The following is a 26,568-nucleotide window of genomic DNA, read 5'->3' as shown; positions in this document are numbered from 1 at the left end:
AAAAAGTGGCTTTAGATCATTCCACCAGGGAAATAGGACTGGCGAGCATTCTTTGATAATCTCGCCAGATCAGAGAGCTTTCAATCATCAAGCCCTAAGTATCTCATTATTCTACAACACCTAGATTATGAGTTTTGCATTCGTATTTTAACCCTTAAAAAATGGCCATTTCAGCATTAAAACAGCAATGCAGCCATTACGAGTCTTGTCAGTATAGCTGTACTGCAAGCCTTTTAGCCTCTAAACGTCAGTCCCCCACTAGAAAAAATGACGTTTTTGTGTGGGATTTCCATTGTGCTGCCATCACAATTTTTGCGTTGAGGCTAAATATTTTGCGTTACAGCCTATACCGACACGATCCGTTTTGAAATATAAGACCTGTAGTTATGAGTTTTACGCAACAAAACTGTTACACAAAACTGTTACAAAGTACACTAACACCCATAAACTACCTATTAACCCTTAAACCGAGACCCTCCAGCATCGCAAACACTATTTTAAAGTTATTAACCCCTAATCTGCCGTTCCTGACATCGTTGCCACTAATAAAATTAATTAACTAAAGTTATTAACCCCTATTCCCCCGCACCCCAACATCGCCCACACTATAATAAAGATATTAACCCCTATTCCGCCGCTCCCCGACATCGCTGCAGCTAAATAAAGTTATTAACCCCTAAACCTCTGATCTCCCACATCACTACCACTAAATAAACCTATTAACCCCTAAACCGCCAGCCCCCCACATCGGCAAAAACGAAATTAAACTATTAACCCCTAAACCTAACAACCCCCTAACTTTAAATTAAAATTACAATATCCCTAACTTAAAATAAATAAAAATTTACCTGGGAAATTAAAAAAAAAAACCTTAATTTAAACTATAAATCAAACTAACATTACTATTATACTAAAATTAAAGTAACTACAAATTAAATACATTAAATTACACATAAAAAAACCTAACCCTACTAAATAAAATAAAATCTACAATTATAAAAAATAAAAAATACTAAAGTCCAAAAAATAAAAAAAGTACTAAAGTACAAAAAATAACAAACACTAAATTATGAAAAATAACAAACTAAATTATCCAAAATAAAAACAATTACACCTAATCTAATAGCCCTATAAAAATAAAAAAGCCCCCCAAAATAGCGGCTCCATCCTGAAGACATCCGGCACGGAGCCGGATGTCTTGAATACAAGGGAGCCTTTTCAAAATGGCGTCCCTTGCATTCCTATTGGCTGATTTGATTTTGGAAATTCAAATCAGCCAATAGGATGAGAGCTACTGAAATTCTATTGGCTATTCAAATCAGTCAATAGAATTTCAGTAGCTCTCATCCTATTGGCTGATTTGAACAGCTAATAGGATTTTATTGCATTGAAGATTCAGTGTACGGCAGCGACCATATGAAGAGGATGCTCAGCGCCGGATGTCTTCAGGATGGAACCGCTCCGCACTGCCGGGATGAAGATAGAAGACGCCACCTGGATGGATGAAGGCCTCGTCGCCTGGATGAAGACTTCTTGCTGGCTGGATGTCCGGACTTCAAAATCTGTAAGCGGATAATTGGGGGTTAGTGTTAGGTTTTTTTAAACTTTTTTGGGGTTTTTTTTTTTTTAGATTAGAGTTTTGGGCTTTCTTAAAAGAACTAAATGCCCTTTTAAGGGCAATGAAAAAGAGCTGAATGCCCTTTTCAGGGCAATGGGTAGCTTAGTTTTGTTTAGAGTTAGGTTTTTTATTTTGGGGCATTGGTTAGGTGGCGGGTTTTACTGTTGGGGGGGTCTTTGTATATTTTTACAGGGAAAATAACTGATTTCTTTAGGGCAATGCCCTACAAAAGGCCCTTTTAAGGGCTATTGGTAGTTTATTGTAGGCTATGGATTTTTTTATTTCGGGGGGGGGCTTTTTTATTTTTATAGGGCTATTAGATTAGGTGTAATTGTTTTTATTTTGGATAATTTAGTTTGTTATTTTTTGTAATTGTAGATTTAATTTTTTTAGTAGGGTTAGGTTTTTTTAATTTGTAATTTAATTTATTTAATTGATAGTTATTTTAATTTTAGTATAATAGTAATGTTAGTTTAATATATAGTTTAAACTTAGGTTTTTTTAATTTGAAATTTTTATTCATTTTAAAATAGGTATCTTGTAATTTTAATTTAAAGTTAAGGGATTGCTAGGTTTAGGGGTTTATAGCTTAATTTAGTGTTTTGCGATGTGGCGGGCTGGTGGTTTAGGGGTTAATAGGTTTATTTAGTGACGGTGATGTGGGAGGCAAGAGGTATGTTGTTTTTTTCTTAAGAAAGACCAAGGGGCCGAATTATCTAGCTCCGAATGGAGCTTGATGCCTCTGTTTCTTCAAGCTCGCTGGAAACAGCAGTTATGAAGCAGCGGTTTTAAGACTGCTGCTCCATAACTGATCCGCCTGCTCTGAGGCTGCGAACATCAATTCGCCCGATCCTATACAATCGGGTTGATTGACACCTCCTGCTAGTGGACGATTGGCCATTAATCTGCAGGGGGTGGCATTGCACAAGCAGTTCACAAGAACTGCTTGTGCAATGATATGGCATTCATCGATTTTTGTTGGACATGACCCCCTGATCGGATCATGTCGGACAGACTGATGATAAATCTGCCCCCAAGTGTGTTGTAGCTGATGAGTCTATGGAAAATGCAATAAGGTATAGATGATATCCATATTCTGATAAATAGCTGTCATAAATGCCCTTGTAACATATGGTCACTCAATATGTTTGGAAATATTGATGTACAATGTGATGTTTCTCTCTCTGGATTTGAATGTGTTAATTACAGACTAAAGAATGAATGTTTTCCTCTAGAGGTGCAGCTGTGTTTAGATGCTTTTCCATTACCTTCTGTTTATACTGAGTAAATCATCTAATATTTACAAAGTAATTATATCTTTCCTGGATGCACTTTTAAATGAATGAGTTCCAGGTGTCTAGTTTGATTTAAGTTGAACTACTAGTACCCTACATAAAAGGGCCACTGGCATTATGTTTACATAACATTAAATAAGGACACAAATTATTCTGTGCAGTATTGTTCAGTTATAAGAGAAGTGTCCTTTGATGTTTTTGCATTGTTTGTGTTTCTTTTTTACTGATGAAATTTAAATTAGCCAAACAAAAAAAGACAGAGATTGTGTAAGAGAATTTTTTAGCAAATTGCCATTTGGATGAAATAAAAGTACTAACGTGAGCCAAATAATTGTCTCTTTATTTGCTTTGATAGCCCAATTCATCCAAACTTGAGAACAACCATCTACTGCAATGGAGTAGCCCAAGGGGGAGAAAAAGAATGGGATTTTATATGGAATCAGTTCAAAAGCACAGATAATGCCCAAGAAGCAGATAAGCTCAGGGCAGCTCTGACCTGCAGCAGGGAACCATGGATTCTAACCAGGTATAATTAATTGTGGATAAATTACATGAAGATCCATTTGTCAGGGAAATACATTTCATTACAGTCATAAATTAAAGGGATACTGTATTATAAAATTGTTTTCCTCTTCAAATATTTCCAATGACTTATACAAGCTGCAGTGTATTCAATGTATGCAAAAAATACAATTTATGCTTACCTGATAAATTTATTTCTCTTGTGGTGTATCCAGTCCACGGGTTCATCCATTACTTGTGGGATATTCTCCTTCCCAACAGGAAGCTGCAAGAGGACACCCACAGCAGAGCTTTCTATATAGCTCCTCCCCTAACTGCCACCCCCAGTCATTCGACCGAAGACAAGCAAAAAAAAGGAGAAACTATAGGCTGCAGTGGTGACTGTAGTTTAAAAATAAAAAATGCTTGCCTTAAAATAACAGGGCGGGCCGTGGACTGGATACACCACAAGAGAAATAAATTTATCAGGTAAGCATAAATTGAGTTTTCTCATTTAAAAGTGTATCCAGTCCACGGGTTCATCCATTACTTGTGAGATACCAATACCAAAGCTTTAGGACATGGATGAAGGGAGGGACAAGGCAGGAACTTAAACGGAAGGCACTACTGCCTGCAAGATCTTTCTCCCAAAAATAGCCTCCAAAGAAGCAAAAGAATCGAATTTGTAGAATTTAGAAAAATTGTGAAGCGAAGACCAAGTCGCCGTCTTACAAATCTGTTCAACAGAAGCCTCATTTTTAAAAGCCCATGAGGAAGCCACCGCTCTAGTGGAATGAGCTGCAATTCTTTCAGGAGTCAGCAGTCTCATAAGCTAAGCGGATTATGCTTCTTAGCCAAAAAGGAAGAGAAGTTGCCGAAGCCTTTTGGCCTCTCCTCTGTCCAGAGTAGACAACAAACAAAGCAGATGTTTGACGAAAATCCTTCATAGCTTGTAAATAAAATTTTAAAGCACGAACCACATCAAGATTGTGTAAAAGACGTTCCTTCTTTGAGGAAGGATTAGGACATAATGAAGGAACAACAATCTCCTGATTGATGTTCTTATTAGATACTACCTTAGGAAGAAACCCAGGTTTGGTACACAAAACTACCTTATCTGCATGGAAAATCAGATAAGGGGAATCACACTGTAAAGCAGATAACTCCAAAACTCTTCGAGCCGAGGAGATAGCTACTAGAAACAGAACTTTCCAAGATAAAAGTTTAATATCTATGGAATAAAAAGGTTCAAACGGAACCCCTTGGAGAACTTTAAGAACTAAATTTAAACTCCATGGCGGAGCAACAGGTTTAAACACAGGCTTAATTCTAACTAAAGCCTGACAAAACGCCTGAACTTTTCCACACATCCCGATCTTGCAATCAAAGAAGAGAGGAGCACTAGGCAAATTCCGGTTTAAATAAAACTTAACTTTTATTTAGGCTTTTAGCTCTTCTTAAAATGTAGCAATCACCAACATTGTAACAACATTGTAACAGATAGCATAGCACCCTCTATTGCTTACGCGTTTCGGCGATAGCCATAGTCATAGCATAGATGCCTGAACGTCTGGAACCTCAGCCAGACGTTTGTGCAAAAGAATAGACAGAGCAGAAATCTGTCCTTTTAAGGAACTAGCAGACAATTCTTTCTCCAATCCCTCTTGGAGAAAGGATAAGATTCTAGGAATCCTGACTTTACTCCATGAGTAACCCTTGGATTCACACCAATAAAGATATTTACACCATATCTTATGATAGATTTTCCTGGTGACAGGCTTTTGAGCCTGAATTAAGGTATCAATGACCGACTCGGAAAAACCATGCTTTGATAGAATCAAGCGTTCAATCTCCAAGCAGTCAGACGCAGAGAAATTAGATTTGGATGTCTGAAAGGACCTTGAAGTAGAAGGTCCTGCCTCCGCGGCAGAGTCCATGGTGGAAAGGATGACATGTCCACCAGATCTGCAAACCAAGTCCTGCGTGGCCATGCAGGAGCTATAAAAATCACCAAAGCTTTCTCCTGCTTGATCTTGGCAATCAGACGAGGGAGCAGAGGAAACACATAAGCCAGGCTGAAGGACCAGGGCGCTGCTAGAGCATCTATCAGCGCTGCCTTGGGATCCCTGGACCTGGACCCGTAACACTGAAGCTTGGCATTCTGACGAGACGCCATGAGATCCAGTTCTGGTTGGATGGAGCTCCCACTCCCCTGGATGAAAAGTCTGCCGACTTAAGAAATCCGCCTTCCAGTTCTCTACTCCTGGGATATGGATAGCTGAGAAATGGCAAGAGTGAACCTCTGCCCATAGAATTATTTTTGAAACCTCCAACATCGCCAGGGGGCTCCTTGTACCCCCCTGATGGTTGATATAGGCTACAGTCGTGATGTTGTCCGACTGAAATCTGATGAACCTGACCGCAGCTAGCTGAGGCCAAGCCTGAAGAGCATTGAATATCACTCTTAGTTCCAGAATGTTTATCGGAAGGAGGGCTTCCTCCTGAGTCCACGAACCCTGAGCCTTCAGGGAGTTCCAGACTGCGCCCCAGCCCAGAAGGCTGGCATCTGTCATCACTATAGTCCATTCTGGCCTGCGGAAGCTCATTCCCCTGGACAGATGGACCCGAGATAGCCACCAGAGAAGAGAATCCCTGGTCTCTTGATCCAGATTTAGCAGAGGGGACAATTCTGTGTAATCCCCATTCCACTGATTGAGCATGCAAAGTTGCAGTGGTCTGAGATGTAGGCGGGCAAACGGAACTATGTCCAATGCCGCTACCATTAAGCCGATTACTTCCATACACTGAGCCACCGACGGCTGAGAAATGGAATAAAGAGCACGGAAAGAAGTTAGAAGCTTTGACAACCTGACCTCTGTCAGAAAAATCTTCATTTCTACTGAATCTATCAGAGTTCCTAGGAAGGAAACTCTTGTGAGAGGGGAGAGAGAACTCTTTCCTTCGTTCACCTTCCACCCATAAGACCTCAGAAATGCCAGAACAATGTCCGTATGGGACTTGGCGATTTGAAAATTCGATGCCTGTATCAGAATGTCGTCTAGGTAAGGAGCCACCGCTATTCCTCGTGGCCTTAGAACCACCAGTAGGGACCCTAGAACCTTCGTAAAGATTCTTGGTGCCGTGGTTAACCCAAAGGGAAGAGCCCCAAACTGGTAATGCCTGTCTAGGAAGGCAAACCTGAGAAACCGATGATGATCTCTGTGTATCGGAAAGTGGAGATAAGCATCCTTTAAGTCCACGGTAGTCATATATTGACCCTCCTGGATCATAGGTAGGATGGTTCAAATAGTCTCCATCTTGAAGGATGGGACCCTGAGAAATTTGTTTAGGATCTTGAGATCCAAGATTGGTCTGAAAGTTCCCTCTTTTTTGGGAACTATAAACAGATTTGAATAGAATCCTTGCCCCTGTACCTCCCTTGGAACTGGGTGGATCACTCCCATAACCAGAAGGTCTTGAACACAACGTAAGAATGCCTCTCTCTTTATCTGGTTTGCAGATAATTGTGAGAGAGGAAATCTCCCTTTTGGAGATGAGGCTTTGAAATCCAGAAGGTATCCCTGGGAAACACTCTCCAGAGCTCAGGGATCCTGGACGTCTCTTGCCCAAGCCTGGGCGAAGAGAGAAAGTCTGCCCCCCACTAGATCCCGGATTGGGAGCTACTCCTTCATGCTGTCTTAGAGGCAGCAGCAGGTTTTTTGGCCTGCTTTCCCTTGTTCCAAGCCTGGTTAGGTCTCCAGACTGGCTTGGACTGGGCAAAATTTCATTCTTGTTTTGCAGCAGAGGAAGTTGAAGCTGCGCCACTCTTGAAGTTTCGAAAGGAACGAAAATTAGTCTGTTTTGACCTTAATTTGTTGGACCTATCCTGGGGAAGGGCGTGGCCTTTTCCTCCAGTAATATCAGAAATGATCTCCTTCAATCCAGGCCCGAATAGGGTCTGCCCTTTGAAGGGGATGTTGAGAAGCTTAGACTTTGAAGTAACGTCAGCTGACCAGGATTTAAGCCATAGCGCCCTACGCGCCTGAATTGCAAAACCTGAATTCTTAGCCGTTAGCTTTGTTAAATGAAAAACGGCATCAGAAATAAATGAATTGGCTAACTTAAGAGTTTTAAGCCTGTCTAGGATATCATCCAATGGGGTCTCCACCTGTAGAGCCTCTTCAAGAGACTCCAACCAGAAAGCCGCTGCAGCAGTGACTGGGGCAATGCATGCAAGAGGCTGGATAATAAAATCTTGTTGTATAAAGATTTTCTTAAGGAAACCCTCTAATTTTTTATCCATTGGATCTAGGAAAGCACAACTGTCCTTGACGGAGATAGTTGTACGCTTAGCTAGGGTAGAGACTGCTCCCTCCACCTTAGGGACCATCTGCCATGAGTCCCATGTAGCGGCATCTATGGGAAACATCTTTTTAAAGGCAGGAGGGGGAGAGAACGGTAGTGGAAAAACATCAGTGTAAACAGGCACTGCAAAGTATTTGTCCATTTTACACAATTTCTCTGGGACTACAATAGTGTCACAGTCATCCAGAGTTGCTAAAACCACCCAGAGCAACAAGCGGAGGTGTTCAAGCTTAAATTTAAATGCTGTCATTTCAGAGTCAGACTGAAGTAACGCCTTTCCTTAATCAGAAATGTCACCCACAGATAGAAGCGCTCCTGCTTCGGCTTCTGTACATTGTGAGGGTAAATCAGACATAGCTACTAAAGTGTCAGAAAGCTCTGTATTTGTTCTAGCCCCAGAGCTGTCTCGCTTTCCTTGTAACCCTGGCAGTTTGGACAATACTTCTGTGAGGGTATGATTCATAACTGCTGCCATATCTTGTAAGGTAAACGCACTGGACGCGCCAGATGTACTTGGCGTCACTTGCGCGGGAAATATAGGTTCTGACACATTGGGAGAGCTAGGTGGTTTAACCTCCCTATTGTCAGTCTGAGAAACCTCTGTTGATAAATCTTTAAAACCCATAATATGGTCTTTATAACTTATAGAAAGGTTAGTGCATTTGGTACACATTCTAAGAGGGGGTTCCACAATGGCTTCTAAACATAATGAACAAGGAGTTTCCTCTATGTCAGACATGTTTAACAGACTAGTAATGAGACCAGCAAGTTTGGAAAACACTTTAATAAATGTGAAAAAAGCAATAATAAAAAACGGTACTGTGCCTTTAAGAGAAAAAAACTGCCACATAAACTGCAAAACAGTGAAAAAAAGTAGTAAACTCAACGAAATTTTTACAGTGTGTATAAGGGACTAAAGCAGCATTGCACCCACTTGCAAATGGATGATTAACCCCTCAGGCCCAAAAACGAATTAGAAAAACTTAAAACCTGTTAACAAACAGTCAAACACACTGCCACAGCCCTGCTGTGGCTCCTACCTGCCCTTAAAAACTATTTTTGCAGGAACAAAACCCTCTATAGAGGTCCTATAAGCCAGAGGACTCCTTCAGGGAAGCTGGATGTCTCAGACTGAAAACGAAAATAGGCCCCTCCCACCATGCACTCAAAGTCAGAGGGCCTTAAAAAGGTACTCCTAGGAGTAATCTAACAAGCCATGTGGAAATTAGGCCCCAAATAAAGATTTATTACCCTCAGAGAAAAAACGTTTTTATTTATAAATCAAGCAAACATTTTTACACTAAGTAATATAGGTTTTATCATGAATATTATCCCTTTTTGCAAGCATGATCCCAGTTGTTGTTAAATCACTGTATCTGGCTTACCTTAAATATACCAGGCACTGTCAGCATTTTCTAGACCTTATCATCTCTCTAGAAAAAAATATACTGAACATACCTCAAAGCAGGCAATCTGCAGACCGTCCCCCCAACTGAAGTTTTCTTTCCATACTCTTCAGTTATGTGTGAGAACAACAATGGACCTTAGTTACAAACCGCTAAGATCATCAAACCTCCAGGCAGAATTCTTCTTCTAATTTGTGCCTGAGAGAAAAACAGTACAACGCCGGTACCGTTTAAAAATAACAAACTTTTGATTGAAGGTAAAAACTACACTGTCACCACATCTCTCTTGATACTTCCTTTCTTGTCAAGAGCTGCAAGAGAATGACTGGGGGTGGCAGTTAGGGGAGGAGTTATATAGACAGCTCTGCTGTGGGTGTCCTCTTGCAGCTTCCTGTTGGGAAGGAGAATATCCCACAAGTAATGGATGAACCCGTGGACTGGATACACCTTTACAAGAGAAATGCTTTTTTTGTGTTTATTTTTATATTTGAAAGAGTGCAGTGAAATTACAACCCCTTACTCTAGTGAACATGTATATTCACATTGGATGAGCCTGCAGGAAGAGCAAGCTACTTTATCTTATCTCTCTATATATACACACAAATGGCTACTTTTGTTTCCTTTTTCTTTCTATACACAAAGAAGAATACTAAGGTACTGACATTTTCATTTTTATTTGCTAGAATAAAGGGTCAATTAACTGATATGGGTTAATTATATTTAAAGGGTCATGTATCCAAAATGTTTCTTTCATGATTCAGATAGAGAATACAATTACACTTTGGCGGCAAGCCAGATTTCCTGCACAGCTATTGGCTAAAGAGGTGAAAACATCACCTCTCAAGCAAAACAGTGCTCTGCCGTGGGCTGCCTTAGCAGCTCAGAATTATGGATGCTTGAACCAAATAAAGAAACTTTCTGCATTAAGTATTTTATACTTCATGACGGAAAGTCCCCTTTATTTGTTTCAATGGTCACAAATGCTAGGATTGACTTTCACTTTAAGAAAACTCTGTTAGTATCTATAGTCCAAATCACTGTTTTATTTGAACATTAGCAAAGAGATAATTCTAGGAATATAAAGATAATTCTGAGAAAAAAAAGTAAATATGCTCAGAACTTCTTTTGGTAATCAAGTGGCAAAATGTTGATTTTTGTGCTCACAAAAAATAATGTTCTCAACACAATGGGGTAGATTTATCATACCCCGGGCGGACATGATTCGCTATAGCGAATCTTGTTCACCGTGCATCACCTAATGCTGACAGCATACGCTGTCTGCATTTAACATTGAACAAGCAGTTCTGGTGACTTGCTTGTGCAGTGCCGCCCTCTGCAGGTTCGCAGCCGCTAGCATGGGGTGTCAATTAACCCAATCGTATACGATCGGGTGGATTGCTGTCCGCCGCCTCAGACCTGGCGGATGAATTAAGGAGCAGCGGTCTTAAAGGACCACTCAATATAGTAGAATTGCATAATTAACAAGTGCAAAAAAAAAGACAATACAATAACACTTACTTGAAATTCAAATAAGCAGTACAATTGTTTTAATTTTTTCCCATTATCCGGCCCCCCTAGTATACGTATACCCTGGGAGCTTGTGCACATGCTCAGTAGAATTTTGTTCTTCAGAAAGTGTGAATATAAAAAGACTGTGTAGAATTTGATAATGGAAGTAAATTGGAAAGTGTCTTAAAACTGCATGCCCTATCTAAATCATGAAAATGTATTTTGACTTGAGTGTCCCTTTAAGACCGCTGCTTCTTAACTCCTGAAACAGCTGCATATAGCAGCATTCAGGGGTTATTAAATCGGCCCCAATGTATCAATACAAGTTATGGTTTGAGATAATGAACAAGAGAATCTTTGACAAAGTAATTAAATAATCAACAAGTAAACAAACATTGATCAAGGGACAGGAAATCAAAACTTTCTATTTGAATTTACCTTTACTTACTAATACTTGACACAAATTGTTACAAATACAAATGTGTTTAAAGGGATATGAAACCCAACAAATGTCATCAGTGATTCAGCCAGAGACATTTTCTAAAAGTTTCCAATTTCTTCTATTATCAAATTTGCTTTGCTCCCATGATATTCTGTGTTGAAGAGATACCTAGGTAGGCATCTGAGCACTACATGGCTGGACATAGTGATTTTGCATATGGATAACATTGTAGCAAAAACTGCTACCATATAGTGCTCCAGGCACACTCCTGAGCTTACATCCCTGCTTTTCGAGAGAAAAAATATACGATTTTACAATAGAAATTAATTAGAAAGTTGTTTAAATTTGCACGCTCTATCTGAATCATTAAAGAGAAAAAATATTAAGTTTCAGGTCCCAAATGCAAAGTGTGAACCTGCTTTTTGGATAACAAATGATTAAAGTTTGTTTTCTCCTCAGTGGTGCAGAGAACCACACAAATACCCTGGGGGAGCAGATGTGACACATGCGGGCCTATCTATCTAGCTCTGTACGGAGAACCACACAAATACCCTGGGGGAGCAGATGTGACACATGCGGGCCTATCTGTCTAGCTCTGTACGGAGAACCACACAAATACCCTGGGGGAGCAGATGTGACACATGCGGGCCTATCTGTCTAGCTCTGTACGGAGAACCACACAAATACCCTGGGGGGAGCAGATGTGACACATGGGGCCTATCTGTCTAGCTCTGTACGGAGAACCACACAAATACCCTGGGGGGAGCAGATGTGACACATGGGGCCTATCTATCTAGCTCTGTACGGAGAACCACACAAATACCCTGGGGGAGCAGATGTGACACATGGGGCCTATCTATCTAGCTCTGTACGGAGAACCACACAAATACCCTGGGGGGAGCAGATGTGACACATGGGGCCTATCTGTCTAGCTCTGTACGGAGAACCACACAAATACCCTGGGGGGAGCAGATGTGACACATGGGGCCTATCTGTCTAGCTCTGTACGGAGAACCACACAAATACCCTGGGGGAGCAGATGTGACACATGGGGGCCTATCTATCTAGCTCTGTACGGAGAACCACACAAATACCCTGGGGGGAGCAGATGTGACACATGGGGGCCTATCTATCTAGCTCTGTACGGAGAACCACACAAATACCCTGGGGGGAGCAGATGTGACACATGGGGCCTATCTGTCTAGCTCTGTACGGAGAACCACACAAATACCCTGGGGGGAGCAGATGTGACACATGCGGGCCTATCTATCTAGCTCTGTACGGAGAACCACACAAATACCCTGGGGGGAGCAGATGTGACACATGGGGGCCTATCTATCTAGCTCTGTACGGAGAACCACACAAATACCCTGGGGGGAGCAGATGTGACACATGGGGGCCTATCTATCTAGCTCTGTACGGAGAACCACACAAATACCCTGGGGGGAGCAGATGTGACACATGGGGGCCTATCTATCTAGCTCTGTACGGAGAACCACACAAATACCCTGGGGGAGCAGATGTGACACATGGGGCCTATCTGTCTAGCTCTGTACGGAGAACCACACAAATACCCTGGGGGAGCAGATGTGACACATGGGGGCCTATCTATCTAGCTCTGTACGGAGAACCACACAAATACCCTGGGGGGAGCAGATTTGACACATGGGGGCCTATCTATATAGCTCTGTACGGAGAACCACACAAATACCCTGGGGGGAGCAGATGTGACACATGGGGGCCTATCTGTCTAGCTCTGTACGGAGAACCACACAAATACCCTGGGGGAGCAGATGTGACACATGCGGGCCTATCTGTCTAGCTCTGTACGGAGAACCACACAAATACCCTGGGGGAGCAGATGTGACACATGCGGGCCTATCTGTCTAGCTCTGTATGGAGAACCACACAAATACCCTGGGGGGAGCAGATGTGACACATGGGGCCTATCTGTCTAGCTCTGTACGGAGAACCACACAAATACCCTGGGGGGAGCAGATGTGACACATGGGGCCTATCTATCTAGCTCTGTACGGAGAACCACACAAATACCCTGGGGGAGCAGATGTGACACATGGGGCCTATCTATCTAGCTCTGTACGGAGAACCACACAAATACCCTGGGGGGAGCAGATGTGACACATGGGGCCTATCTGTCTAGCTCTGTACGGAGAACCACACAAATACCCTGGGGGGAGCAGATGTGACACATGGGGCCTATCTGTCTAGCTCTGTACGGAGAACCACACAAATACCCTGGGGGAGCAGATGTGACACATGGGGGCCTATCTATCTAGCTCTGTACGGAGAACCACACAAATACCCTGGGGGGAGCAGATGTGACACATGGGGGCCTATCTATCTAGCTCTGTACGGAGAACCACACAAATACCCTGGGGGGAGCAGATGTGACACATGGGGGCCTATCTGTCTAGCTCTGTACGGAGAACCACACAAATACCCTGGGGGAGCAGATGTGACACATGCGGGCCTATCTGTCTAGCTCTGTACGGAGAACCACACAAATACCCTGGGGGAGCAGATGTGACACATGCGGGCCTATCTGTCTAGCTCTGTACGGAGAACCACACAAATACCCTGGGGGGAGCAGATGTGACACATGGGGCCTATCTGTCTAGCTCTGTACGGAGAACCACTCAAATACCCAGGGGGGAGCAGATGTGACACATGTGGCCTATCTATCTAGCTCTGTACGGAGAACCACACAAATACCCTGGGGGAGCAGATGTGACACATGGGGCCTATCTATCTAGCTCTGTACGGAGAACCACACAAATACCCTGGGGGGAGCAGATGTGACACATGGGGCCTATCTGTCTAGCTCTGTACGGAGAACCACACAAATACCCTGGGGGGAGCAGATGTGACACATGGGGCCTATCTGTCTAGCTCTGTACGGAGAACCACACAAATACCCTGGGGGAGCAGATGTGACACATGGGGCCTATCTGTCTAGCTCTGTACGGAGAACCACACAAATACCCTGGGGGGAGCAGATGTGACACATGGGGCCTATCTATCTAGCTCTGTACGGAGAACCACACAAATACCCTGGGGGAGCAGATGTGACACATGCGGGCCTATCTGTCTAGCTCTGTATGGAGAACCACACAAATACCCTGGGGGGAGCAGATGTGACACATGGGGCCTATCTATCTAGCTCTGTACGGAGAACCACACAAATACCCTGGGGGAGCAGATGTGACACATGCGGGCCTATCTGTCTAGCTCTGTATGGAGAACCACACAAATACCCTGGGGGGTGCAGATGTGACACATGGGGCCTATCTGTCTAGCTCTGTACGGAGAACCACACAAATACCCTGGGGGGAGCAGATGTGACACATGGGGGCCTATCTGTCTAGCTCTGTACGGAGAACCACACAAATACCCTGGGGGAGCAGATGTGACACATGCGGGATTATCTATCTAGCTCTGTATGGAGAACCATACAAATAACCTGGGGGGGAGCAGATGTGACACATGGGGGTCTATCTGTATAGCTCTGTACGGAGAACCACACAAATACCCTGGGGGAGCAGATGTGACACATGCGGGCCTATCTGTCTAGCTCTGTACGGAGAACCACACAAATACCCTGGGGGAGCAGATGTGACACATGCGGGCCTATCTGTCTAGCTCTGTACGGAGAACCACACAAATACCCTGGGGGGAGCAGATGTGACACATGGGGCCTATCTGTCTAGCTCTGTACGGAGAACCACACAAATACCCTGGGGGGAGCAGATGTGACACATGGGGCCTATCTATCTAGCTCTGTACGGAGAACCACACAAATACCCTGGGGGAGCAGATGTGACACATGCGGGCCTATCTGTCTAGCTCTGTATGGAGAACCACACAAATACCCTGGGGGGAGCAGATGTGACACATGGGGCCTATCTATCTAGCTCTGTACGGAGAACCACACAAATACCCTGGGGGAGCAGATGTGACACATGCGGGCCTATCTGTCTAGCTCTGTATGGAGAACCACACAAATACCCTGGGGGGTGCAGATGTGACACATGGGGCCTATCTGTCTAGCTCTGTACGGAGAACCACACAAATACCCTGGGGGGAGCAGATGTGACACATGGGGGCCTATCTATCTAGCTCTGTACGGAGAACCACACAAATACCCTGGGGGAGCAGATGTGACACATGCGGGATTATCTATCTAGCTCTGTATGGAGAACCATACAAATAACCTGGGGGGGAGCAGATGTGACACATGGGGGTCTATCTGTATAGCTCTGTACGGAGAACCACACAAATACCCTGGGGGGAGCAGATGTGACACATGGGGGCCTATCTGTCTAGCTCTGTACGGAGAACCACACAAATACCCTGGGGGAGCAGATGTGACACATGGGGCCTATCTATCTAGCTCTGTACGGAGAACCACACAAATACCCTGGGGGAGCAGATGTGACACATGGGGCCTATCTATCTAGCTCTGTACGGAGAACCACACAAATACCCTGGGGGGAGCAGATGTGACACATGCGGGCCTATCTGTCTAGCTCTGTACGGAGAACCACACAAATACCCTGGGGGGAGCAGATGTGACACATGGGGCCTATCTATCTAGCTCTGTACGGAGAACCACACAAATACCCTGGGGGAGCAGATGTGACACATGCGGGCCTATCTGTCTAGCTCTGTATGGAGAACCACACAAATACCCTGGGGGGAGCAGATGTGACACATGGGGCCTATCTATCTAGCTCTGTACGGAGAACCACACAAATACCCTGGGGGGAGCAGATGTGACACATGCGGGCCTATCTGTCTAGCTCTGTACGGAGAACCACACAAATACCCTGGGGGGAGCAGATGTGACACATGGGGCCTATCTATCTAGCTCTGTACGGAGAACCACACAAATACCCTGGGGGGAGCAGATGTGACACATGCGGGCCTATCTGTCTAGCTCTGTACGGAGAACCACACAAATACCCTGGGGGGTGCAGATGTGACACATGGGGGCCTATCTGTCTAGCTCTGTACGGAGAACCACACAAATACCCTGGGGGGTGCAGATGTGACACATGGGGCCTATCTGTCTAGCTCTGTACGGAGAACCACACAAATACCCTGGGGGGTGCAGATGTGACACATGGGGCCTATCTGTCTAGCTCTGTACGGAGAACCACACAAATACCCTGGGGGAGCAGATGTGACACATGCGGGATTATCTATCTAGCTCTGTATGGAGAACCATACAAATAACCTGGGGGGGAGCAGATGTGACACATGGGGGTCTATCTGTATAGCTCTGTACGGAGAACCACACAAATACCCTGGGGGGAGCAGATGTGACACATGGGGGCCTATCTGTCTAGCTCTGTACGGAGAACCACACAAATACCCTGGGGGAGCAGATGTGACACATGGGGCCTATCTATCTAGCTCTGTACGGAGAACCACACAAAGACCCTGGGGGAGCAGATGTGACACATGGGGCCTATCTATCTAGCTCTGTACGGAGAACCACACAAATACCCTGGGGGGAGCAGATGTGACACATGCGGGCCTATCTGTCTAGCTCTGTACGGAGAACCACACAAATACCCTGGGGGGAGCAGATGTGACACATGGGGCCTATCTATCTAGCTCTGTACGGAGAACCACACAAATACCCTGGGGGAGCAGATGTGACACATGCGGGCCTATCTGTCTAGCTCTGTATGGAGAACCACACAAATACCCTGGGGGGAGCAGATGTGACACATGGGGCCTATCTATCTAGCTCTGTACGGAGAACCACACAAATACCCTGGGGGGAGCAGATGTGACACATGGGGGCCTATCTGTCTAGCTCTGTACGGAGAACCACACAAATACCCTGGGGGGAGCAGATGTGACACATGGGGCCTATCTATCTAGCTCTGTACGGAGAACCACACAAATACCCTGGGGGGAGCAGATGTGACACATGCGGGCCTATCTGTCTAGCTCTGTATGGAGAACCACACAAATACCCTGGGGGGAGCAGATGTGACACATGGGGGCCTATCTGTCTAGCTCTGTACGGAGAACCACACAAATACCCTGGGGGGAGCAGATGTGACACATGGGGGCCTATCTATCTAGCTCTGTACGGAGAACCACACAAATACCCTGGGGGGAGCAGATGTGACACATGGGGGCCTATCAATCTAGCTCTGTACGGAGAACCACACAAATATCCTGGGGGGAGCAGATGTGACACATGGGGCCTATCTGTCTAGCTCTGTACGGAGAACCACACAAATACCCTGGGGGGAGCAGATGTGACACATGGGGGGCTATCTATCTAGCTCTGTACGGAGAACCAAACAAATACCCTGGGGGAGCAGATGTGACGCATGCGGGCCTATCTATCTAGCTCTGTACGGAGAACCACACAAATACCCTGGGGGGAGCAGATGTGACACATGGGGGCCTATCTGTCTAGCTCTGTACGGAGAACCACACAAATACCCTGGGGGAGCAGATGTGACACATGGGGGCCTATCTATCTAGCTCTGTACGGAGAACCACACAAATACCCTGGGGGGAGCAAATGTGACACATGCGGGCCTATCTATCTAGCTCTGTACGGAGAACCACACAAATACCCTGGGGGAGCAGATGTGACACATGGGGGCCTATCTATCTAGCTCTGTACGGAGAACCACACAAATACCCTGGGGGGAGCAGATGTGACACATGCGGGCCTATCTATCTAGCTCTGTACGGAGAACCACACAAATACCTTGGGGGGAGCAGATGTGACACATGGGGGCCTATCTGTCTAGCTCTGTACGGAGAACCACACAAATACCCTGGGGGAGCAGATGTGACACATGCGGGCCTATCTGTCTAGCTCTGTACGGAGAACCACACAAATACCCTGGGGGAGCGGATGTGACACATGGGGCCTATCTATCTAGCTCTGTACGGAGAACCACACAAATACCCTGGGGGAGCGGATGTGACACATGCGGGCCTATCTATCTAGGTCTGTACGGAGAACCACACAAATACCCTGGGGGAGCGGATGTGACACATGGGGCCTATCTATCTAGCTCTGTACGGAGAACCACACAAATACCCTGGGGGGAGCGGATGTGACACATGGGGGCCTATCTATCTAGCTCTGTACGGAGAACCACACAAATACCCTGGGGGGAGCGGATGTGACACATGGGGGCCTATCTGTCTAGCTCTGTACGGAGAACCACACAAATACCCTGGGGGGAGCGGATGTGACACTTGCGGGCCTATCTGTCTAGCTCTGTACGGAGAACCACACAAATACCCTGGGGGGAGCGGATGTGACACATGGGGGCCTATCTGTCTAGCTCTGTACGGAGAACCACACAAATACCCTGTGGGGAGCGGATGTGACACATGGGGGCCTATCTGTCTAGCTCTGTACGGAGAACCACACAAATACCCTGGGGGAGCGGATGTGACACATGGGGCCTATCTATCTAGCTATGTACGGAGAACCACACAAATACCCTGGGGGAGCGGATGTGACAATGGGGCCTATCTATCTAGCTCTGTACGGAGAACCACACAAATACCCTGGGGGAGCGGATGTGACACATGGGGGCCTATCTGTCTAGCTCTGTACGGAGAACCACACAAATACCCTGGGGGGAGCAGATGTGACACATGGGGGCCTATCAATCTAGCTCTGTACGGAGAACCACACAAATATCCTGGGGGGAGCAGATGTGACACATGGGGCCTATCTGTCTAGCTCTGTACGGAGAACCACACAAATACCCTGGGGGGAGCAGATGTGACACATGGGGGCCTATCTGTCTAGCTCTGTACGGAGAACCACACAAATACCCTGGGGGAGCAGATGTGACACATGCGGGATTATCTATCTAGCTCTGTATGGAGAACCATACAAATAACTTGGGGGGGAGCAGATGTGACACATGGGGGTCTATCTGTATAGCTCTGTACGGAGAACCACACAAATACCCTGGGGGGAGCAGATGTGACACATGGGGGCCTATCTGTCTAGCTCTGTACGGAGAACCACACAAATACCCTGGGGGAGCAGATGTGACACATGGGGCCTATCTATCTAGCTCTGTACGGAGAACCACACAAATACCCTGGGGGAGCAGATGTGACACATGGGGCCTATCTATCTAGCTCTGTCCGGAGAACCACACAAATACCCTGGGGGGAGCAGATGTGACACATGCGGGCCTATCTGTCTAGCTCTGTACGGAGAACCACACAAATACCCTGGGGGGAGCAGATGTGACACATGGGGCCTATCTATCTAGCTCTGTACGGAGAATCACACAAATACCCTGGGGGAGCAGATGTGACACATGCGGGCCTATCTGTCTAGCTCTGTACGGAGAACCACACAAATACCCTGGGGGGAGCAGATGTGACACATGCGGGCCTATCTGTCTAGCTCTGTACGGAGAACCACACAAATACCCTGGGGGGAGCAGATGTGACACATGGGGCCTATCTATCTAGCTCTGTACGGAGAACCACACAAATACCCTGGGGGGAGCAGATGTGACACATGCGGGCCTATCTGTCTAGCTCTGTATGGAGAACCACACAAATACCCTGGGGGGAGCAGATGTGACACATGGGGCCTATCTGTCTAGCTCTGTACGGAGAACCACACAAATACCCTGGGGGAGCAGATGTGACACATGCGGGATTATCTTTCTAGCTCTGTATAGAGAACCATACAAATAACCTGGGGGGGAGCAGATGTGACACATGGGGGTCTATCTGTATAGCTCTGTACGGAGAACCACACAAATACCCTGGGGGGAGCAGATGTGACACATGGGGGCCTATCTGTCTAGCTCTGTACGGAGAACCACACAAATACCCTGGGGGAGCAGATGTGACACATGGGGCCTATCTATCTAGCTCTGTACGGAGAACCACACAAATACCCTGGGGGAGCAGATGTGACACATGGGGCCTATCTATCTAGCTCTGTACGGAGAACCACACAAATACCCTGGGGGGAGCAGATGTGACACATGCGGGCCTATCTGTCTAGCTCTGTACGGAGAACCACACAAATACCCTGGGGGGAGCAGATGTGACACATGGGGCCTATCTATCTAGCTCTGTACGGAGAACCACACAAATACCCTGGGGGAGCAGATGTGACACATGCGGGCCTATCTGTCTAGCTCTGTATGGAGAACCACACAAATACCCTGGGGGGAGCAGATGTGACACATGGGGCCTATCTATCTAGCTCTGTACGGAGAACCACACAAATACCCTGGGGGGAGCAGATGTGACACATGGGGGCCTATCTGTCTAGCTCTGTACGGAGAACCACACAAATACCCTGGGGGGAGCAGATGTGACACATGGGGCCTATCTATCTAGCTCTGTACGGAGAACCACACAAATACCCTGGGGGGAGCAGATGTGACACATGCGGGCCTATCTGTCTAGCTCTGTATGGAGAACCACACAAATACCCTGGGGGGAGCAGATGTGACACATGGGGGCCTATCTGTCTAGCTCTGTACGGAGAACCACACAAATACCCTGGGGGAGCAGATGTGACACATGGGGGCCTATCTATCTAGCTCTGTACGGAGAACCACACAAATACCCTGGGGGGAGCAGATGTGACACATGGGGGCCTATCAATCTAGCTCTGTACGGAAAACCACACAAATATCCTGGGGGGAGCAGATGTGACACATGGGGCCTATCTGTCTAGCTCTGTACGGAGAACCACACAAATACCCTGGGGGGAGCAGATGTGACACACTGGGGGCTATCTATCTAGCTCTGTACGGAGAACCACACAAATACCCTGGGGGAGCAGATGTGACACATGCGGGCCTATCTATCTAGCTCTGTACGGAGAACCACACAAATACCCTGGGGGGAGCAGATGTGACACATGGGGGCCTATCTGTCTAGCTCTGTACGGAGAAACACACAAATACCCTGGGGGAGCAGATGTGACACATGGGGGCCTATCTATCTAGCTCTGTACGGAGAACCACACAAATACCCTGGGGGGAGCAAATGTGACACATGCGGGCCTATCTATCTAGCTCTGTACGGAGAACCACACAAATACCCTGGGGGGAGCAGATGTGACACATGGGGGCCTATCTGTCTAGCTCTGTACGGAGAACCACACAAATACCCTGGGGGAGCAGATGTGACACATGCGGGCCTATCTATCTAGCTCTGTACGGAGAACCACACAAATACCCTGGGGGAGCAGATGTGACACATGGGGGCCTATCTATCTAGCTCTGTACGGAGAACCACACAAATACCCTGGGGGGAGCAGATGTGACACATGCGGGCCTATCTATCTAGCTCTGTACGGAGAACCACACAAATACCCTGGGGGGAGCAGATGTGACACATGGGGGCCTATCTGTCTAGCTCTGTACGGAGAACCACACAAATACCCTGGGGGAGCAGATGTGACACATGCGGGCCTATCTGTCTAGCTCTGTACGGAGAACCACACAAATACCCTGGGGGAGCGGATGTGACACATGGGGCCTATCTATCTAGCTCTGTACGGAGAACCACACAAATACCCTGGGGGAGCGGATGTGACACATGCGGGCCTATCTATCTAGGTCTGTACGGAGAACCACACAAATACCCTGGGGGAGCGGATGTGACACATGGGGCCTATCTATCTAGCTCTGTACGGAGAACCACACAAATACCCTGGGGGAGCGGATGTAACACATGGGGGCCTATCTATCTAGCTCTGTACGGAGAACCACACAAATACCCTGGGGGGAGCGGATGTGACACATGGGGGCCTATCTGTCTAGCTCTGTACGGAGAACCACACAAATACCCTGGGGGGAGCGGATGTGACACTTGCGGGCCTATCTGTCTAGCTCTGTACGGAGAACCACACAAATACCCTGGGGGGAGCGGATGTGACACATGGGGGCCTATCTGTCTAGCTCTGTACGGAGAACCACACAAATACCCTGTGGGGAGCGGATGTGACACATGGGGGCCTATCTGTCTAGCTCTGTACGGAGAATCACACAAATACCCTGGGGGAGCGGATGTGACACATGGGGCCTATCTATCTAGCTATGTACGGAGAACCACACAAATACCCTGGGGGAGCGGATGTGACAATGGGGCCTATCTATCTAGCTCTGTACGGAGAACCACACAAATACCCTGGGGGAGCGGATGTGACACATGGGGGCCTATCTGTCTAGCTCTGTACGGAGAACCACACAAATACCCTGGGGGAGCGGATGTGACACATGCAGGCCTATCTATCTAGCTCTGTACGGAGAACCACACAAATACCCTGGGGGGAGCAGATGTGACACATGGGGGCCTATCTATCTAGCTCTGTACAGAGCTTGAAGTCCCGTGTTTCTGGCATTGCAATGCTGAATACGGAGAGCGTATTGCTCTCCGCATTCAGCGAGGTCTGTCGGACCTGATCCGCACTGTCGGATCAGGTCCGACAGACCTTTGTTAAATAGGCCCCCTTGGCTTTAGTTTGGGTGCTCATATAATAGACACTAGAATAGATGGCAAAATAAAACAAAATATGTTTGTATTGGCCTCTATAAATGTATATTTGTAAAATGGGAAATATATTAACATTTGTATGCAAAATTTAATCAAAATGTGGGGTTTAATAATGAGGCTTTTTTTTATAAAGTACATTACATGAGCTATTGAAAATATACAGTTGGAAATCATTTTGTTAGTGTCAGTTATCTTGCTTTATTTCTCCACAGGTTGTTAGAGTATTCTTTAGATCCAACAAAGATTCGTAGACAAGACACAGTTTCCACAATTACTAATGTTGCCAATAATGTGCTTGGTCAGAGCTTTGCCTGGGACTTTGTGAGAGCTAAATGGAAGACATTCTTTGATAAGTAAGTTCTTCTTGACATTGTGCATATTTACCCTATTTACATATATTTACCTAGTATTACATCACATAAACAGCTTGCACAATAAATATTCCATGGTAATTCTACATTAAATAATCACTGGGTAACTGGTTCTTACACACTATAACAATCTAGAAGAGGCTTTAAGAATCAATGTGCTATGGTTGCAGATATCATATTTACCCTATTTACATATATTTACCTAGTATTACATCACATAAACAGCTTGCACAATAAACATTGCATGGTAATACTACATTAAGTAATCACTGGGTAACTGATTCTTACACATTATAACAATCTAGAATAGGCTATAAGAATCAATGTGCTATGGTTGCAGATATTAAGCAGTTCTACTGTAACTTCAAAAATTCTCATATTAATAAGGTAATACCTTTTTTTGCAATATGTTAAAATAGAGAACTAATGTAACAATTACATACTGATATTTAACATGATTTGACAAATATCAGTGGTCACAGTAATTTGCAAGAGGGAAATACTCTCCCATAGTAATATTAACATAGACATAAAAAGCTACGTATATTTGTATTTTAATCACTGCTAGTGTGAAACTCGAGTGTCTTTTTAACTCAATTACATTAGTTGTTTTCAGCTGTTTCTCTGAGCTGCAAACGCATTTTTGCCTCCTTGAAAAAAGCCTTATTTTTAACATGGAGTGGAAAAGTTCTAGGTGATTACAATACATTTTCTAAAAACTTTCCAACAGGTTTTCAAGACCATTTCACATTGAATTTGACACATAAAGGCACATGATACTGGCCTTGACATCTTTGAAAGTATCCCAAGACTATTTGGAATAATTATTTTATGTTGCATGTGTGTAAGACACTCTGAAATGGCCACAGACAATATGTTAGAGGTGTATTTATTTTTTTATTATTATACTTTATTTATGAAGCGTCAACATATTCCGCAGCGCTGTCCATGGATACAATTCCTTTAAATAAAACTATATAAAACTTGTAAGAGACAGGACAGAATTTACAAACACATACAGGAGGGATTGAGGGCCCTATTCCCGTGGGAACTTACAATCTAGAAGGGTAGGAGGTTGAGAAACAGGAGCAAATAGGGTTGAGATCCACTGAAGCTCTATTCTTCTCTATTGTTTAGTCCGTCTGCAGTGGGCAGGGTACACATTTACTTATGCATATGTGTTTAATATGTCATATCCCATACAGGTTAGGGGAACTGCAGAAAAAGTGAAAAATCAGGACCCCGATATCTAAAAACTGTATATAGCAATCTTACTGGGGATTATCGTGATTGTCGGTTTCAGTACAGTAGTCATCTTCATAAACGGATTTTAAATGGGATTGTACCTTTGTGACTGGGACTTCACAAGGATTATGCCTGTGTGATGACAAAGAAAAAAACCTATTCATGTTAGTGTGGTTTTCCAGTTTTTGCAGATACTGAAATCCCGGTCATAAAGAAAAAAATCCTGTTTAAAATCCAGGTCATGAAGCAATAATCCTTTTTTCAAATCATGGTCATGAAGGAACAATCCTTATATTTGATAAGTTTCAGAGGCCGATTTATCAAAGTGTCAGTCGGCCCCATGCATCTGTTTTCACTCGAGCCTTCAGTCTTAAGACTGCTGCTCCTTAACTCGTCCGCCACTTCTGAGGCGGAGGACAGCAATCCGCCCGATCGCATACCCTTTGTTTTATGTATTTTTGTGGGATATGCTTATCCTGATATGCTTTTTCTTCCTAAATAAAGATTATTAAAAAAAAAAAAAATGAGAAAGCTTGTTTTCTCTTATTGGCTATTAAAATATTTTTTCATTTTTCTTGAACTTTTTTCAAGTTTTCTAGTGAACTGCTTTTTTAAAAAAAAAAAGTATTTGTTTGTAATGTTTTTAAAACATTTTTGGAATGCCGGTAAAAATTGTTCCATGTATGGGAAAGTTACCGGTGGCAAGATAGATGGGGCCTCACTGATTTCACCACTGTCTGTTTAAAATCTTTATTAATAGTTATGAAAAGAATTTAGCTGTAAAGTTGCAGCAAGTTTTTTTTAGTGAGATATTCGTTATACAGACAAATGTAATTGAATCTAGACCAATCTTCCTTTAGTTACTTCTTGTGTTTCCTCTTTGTCGAATTTAAGCCTTCAAATAAAGAGAGAAAATAAATGATTTGATTAAATATTGTTCACATGTAAAATATTTTGGGTCTCATTTATTAAGCTGTGGATACTGCTTTGGGGCGTCAGCAATTTAGGCTTGCCACAAGCAAGCCTGAAACGTTAGTTGACCGAACTGCCAGCAAAACTCTCATGAAATGCAAATATTCCGATCTGATCTAATTGGTATGATTGACAGTCTCTGCTCATTTGCGATCAGCACAGTGGATGCTTCCCGCTCGTCACAAAGTAGGACAACAAGGTTCCTGAAAGCGAACTTTGTCTGCCCAACAAATGAAAAGAGGGCCTTTGACATCTTCACAGAAAATTGTTTGATTGTTTGTTACTTACTGTATGTCACCTCTTTGTTTTATATTATGCTGAGTGAAGAACTTTTGTGCCCCTACAAATGTATGACATGTTCCACATGCAACCCCTACTTACTGGCAGATTTTATATATGGAACTCAATACATGCAACTCAAAGTAACCAGTCTTTGATTTCCCAATAACTTTTAATAAGGGCTGGACATGGTGCATAGAGACAGAAGTTGCTCAGGCACTCCCAAGCATTTTTCTTCCCACTTGTGCCCAGTGATACATACTTAGGGGCCGATTTATTAAGGGCCGAATGGCCCCTAATGCCCCTGTTTCCACACGAGCCTTCAGGTCCACCGGAAACAGGAGTTAAGAAGCAGCAGTCTTAACACCGCTGCTCCTGAACTCGTCCGCCCGTATACGATCGGGTTGATTGACACCCCCTGCTAGAGGCCATATGGCCACGAATCTGCAGGGGACGGCATTGCACAAGCAGTTCACCAGGACTGCTTGCGCAATGTTAAATGCTGACAGCGTATGCTGTTGGCATTCAGCGATGTTGGGCGGACATGATCCGCTACAGTGGATCATGTCCATCCGATTGTTGGTAAATTGGCCCCTTAAAGCAAAAGTAAACATCTTGTAATTATAAGCCATTTCTGTTGTGTTGCTATAGAATAACATGTCAGCTAAGTCTCATTTTTAAAACAAAATAACATCTTGTTTACTGCAATTATTTTTCAAAAGCCAAAATCTACCCACCACTTGTCTTATTTTGAGGAGCCAATCTGGGTTTGAGAACTCAGACAACAAGGCTAGTCATGGTTCTTAAATTGGTATAAAGTGAATTGTTATGCAGTTATTATCTGTTAAAGCTGATTAGGGACATAAAGTCAGCAAAATTAGCCTTGAAAACTCAGCTCTGAGAATTGAAAATCTACATGAAAAGGGAGTAAAATAAATATTGAAGGTATAGTGCTTATTTTTTTTATCATGCACCACTAAACATTTTATATTCAAGC

At 45.0% G+C, this 26,568-nt stretch overlaps 1 protein-coding gene across 1 annotated transcript in view; it reads left to right on the top strand.

The window, feature by feature from the left end:
• The window catches only part of LOC128664547 (aminopeptidase N-like), a 108,730-nt gene that overhangs the window by 76,473 nt on the left and 5,689 nt on the right, over window positions 1–26,568 (top strand). The window contains exons 19-20 of the mRNA XM_053719365.1: window positions 3,269–3,439; window positions 22,917–23,057. Coding sequence (XP_053575340.1) covers window positions 3,269–3,439; window positions 22,917–23,057 — 312 coding nt within the window. The remainder of the gene's footprint in view (window positions 1–3,268; window positions 3,440–22,916; window positions 23,058–26,568) is intronic.

The sequence above is a fragment of the Bombina bombina genome, chromosome 6, assembly GCF_027579735.1.
Source record: "Bombina bombina isolate aBomBom1 chromosome 6, aBomBom1.pri, whole genome shotgun sequence".
In the NCBI taxonomy this organism is placed as follows: Eukaryota; Metazoa; Chordata; class Amphibia; order Anura; family Bombinatoridae; genus Bombina; species Bombina bombina.
The sequence above is the reverse complement of the archived record's forward strand: the minus strand, read 5'-3'. Positions and strand labels throughout refer to the sequence as shown.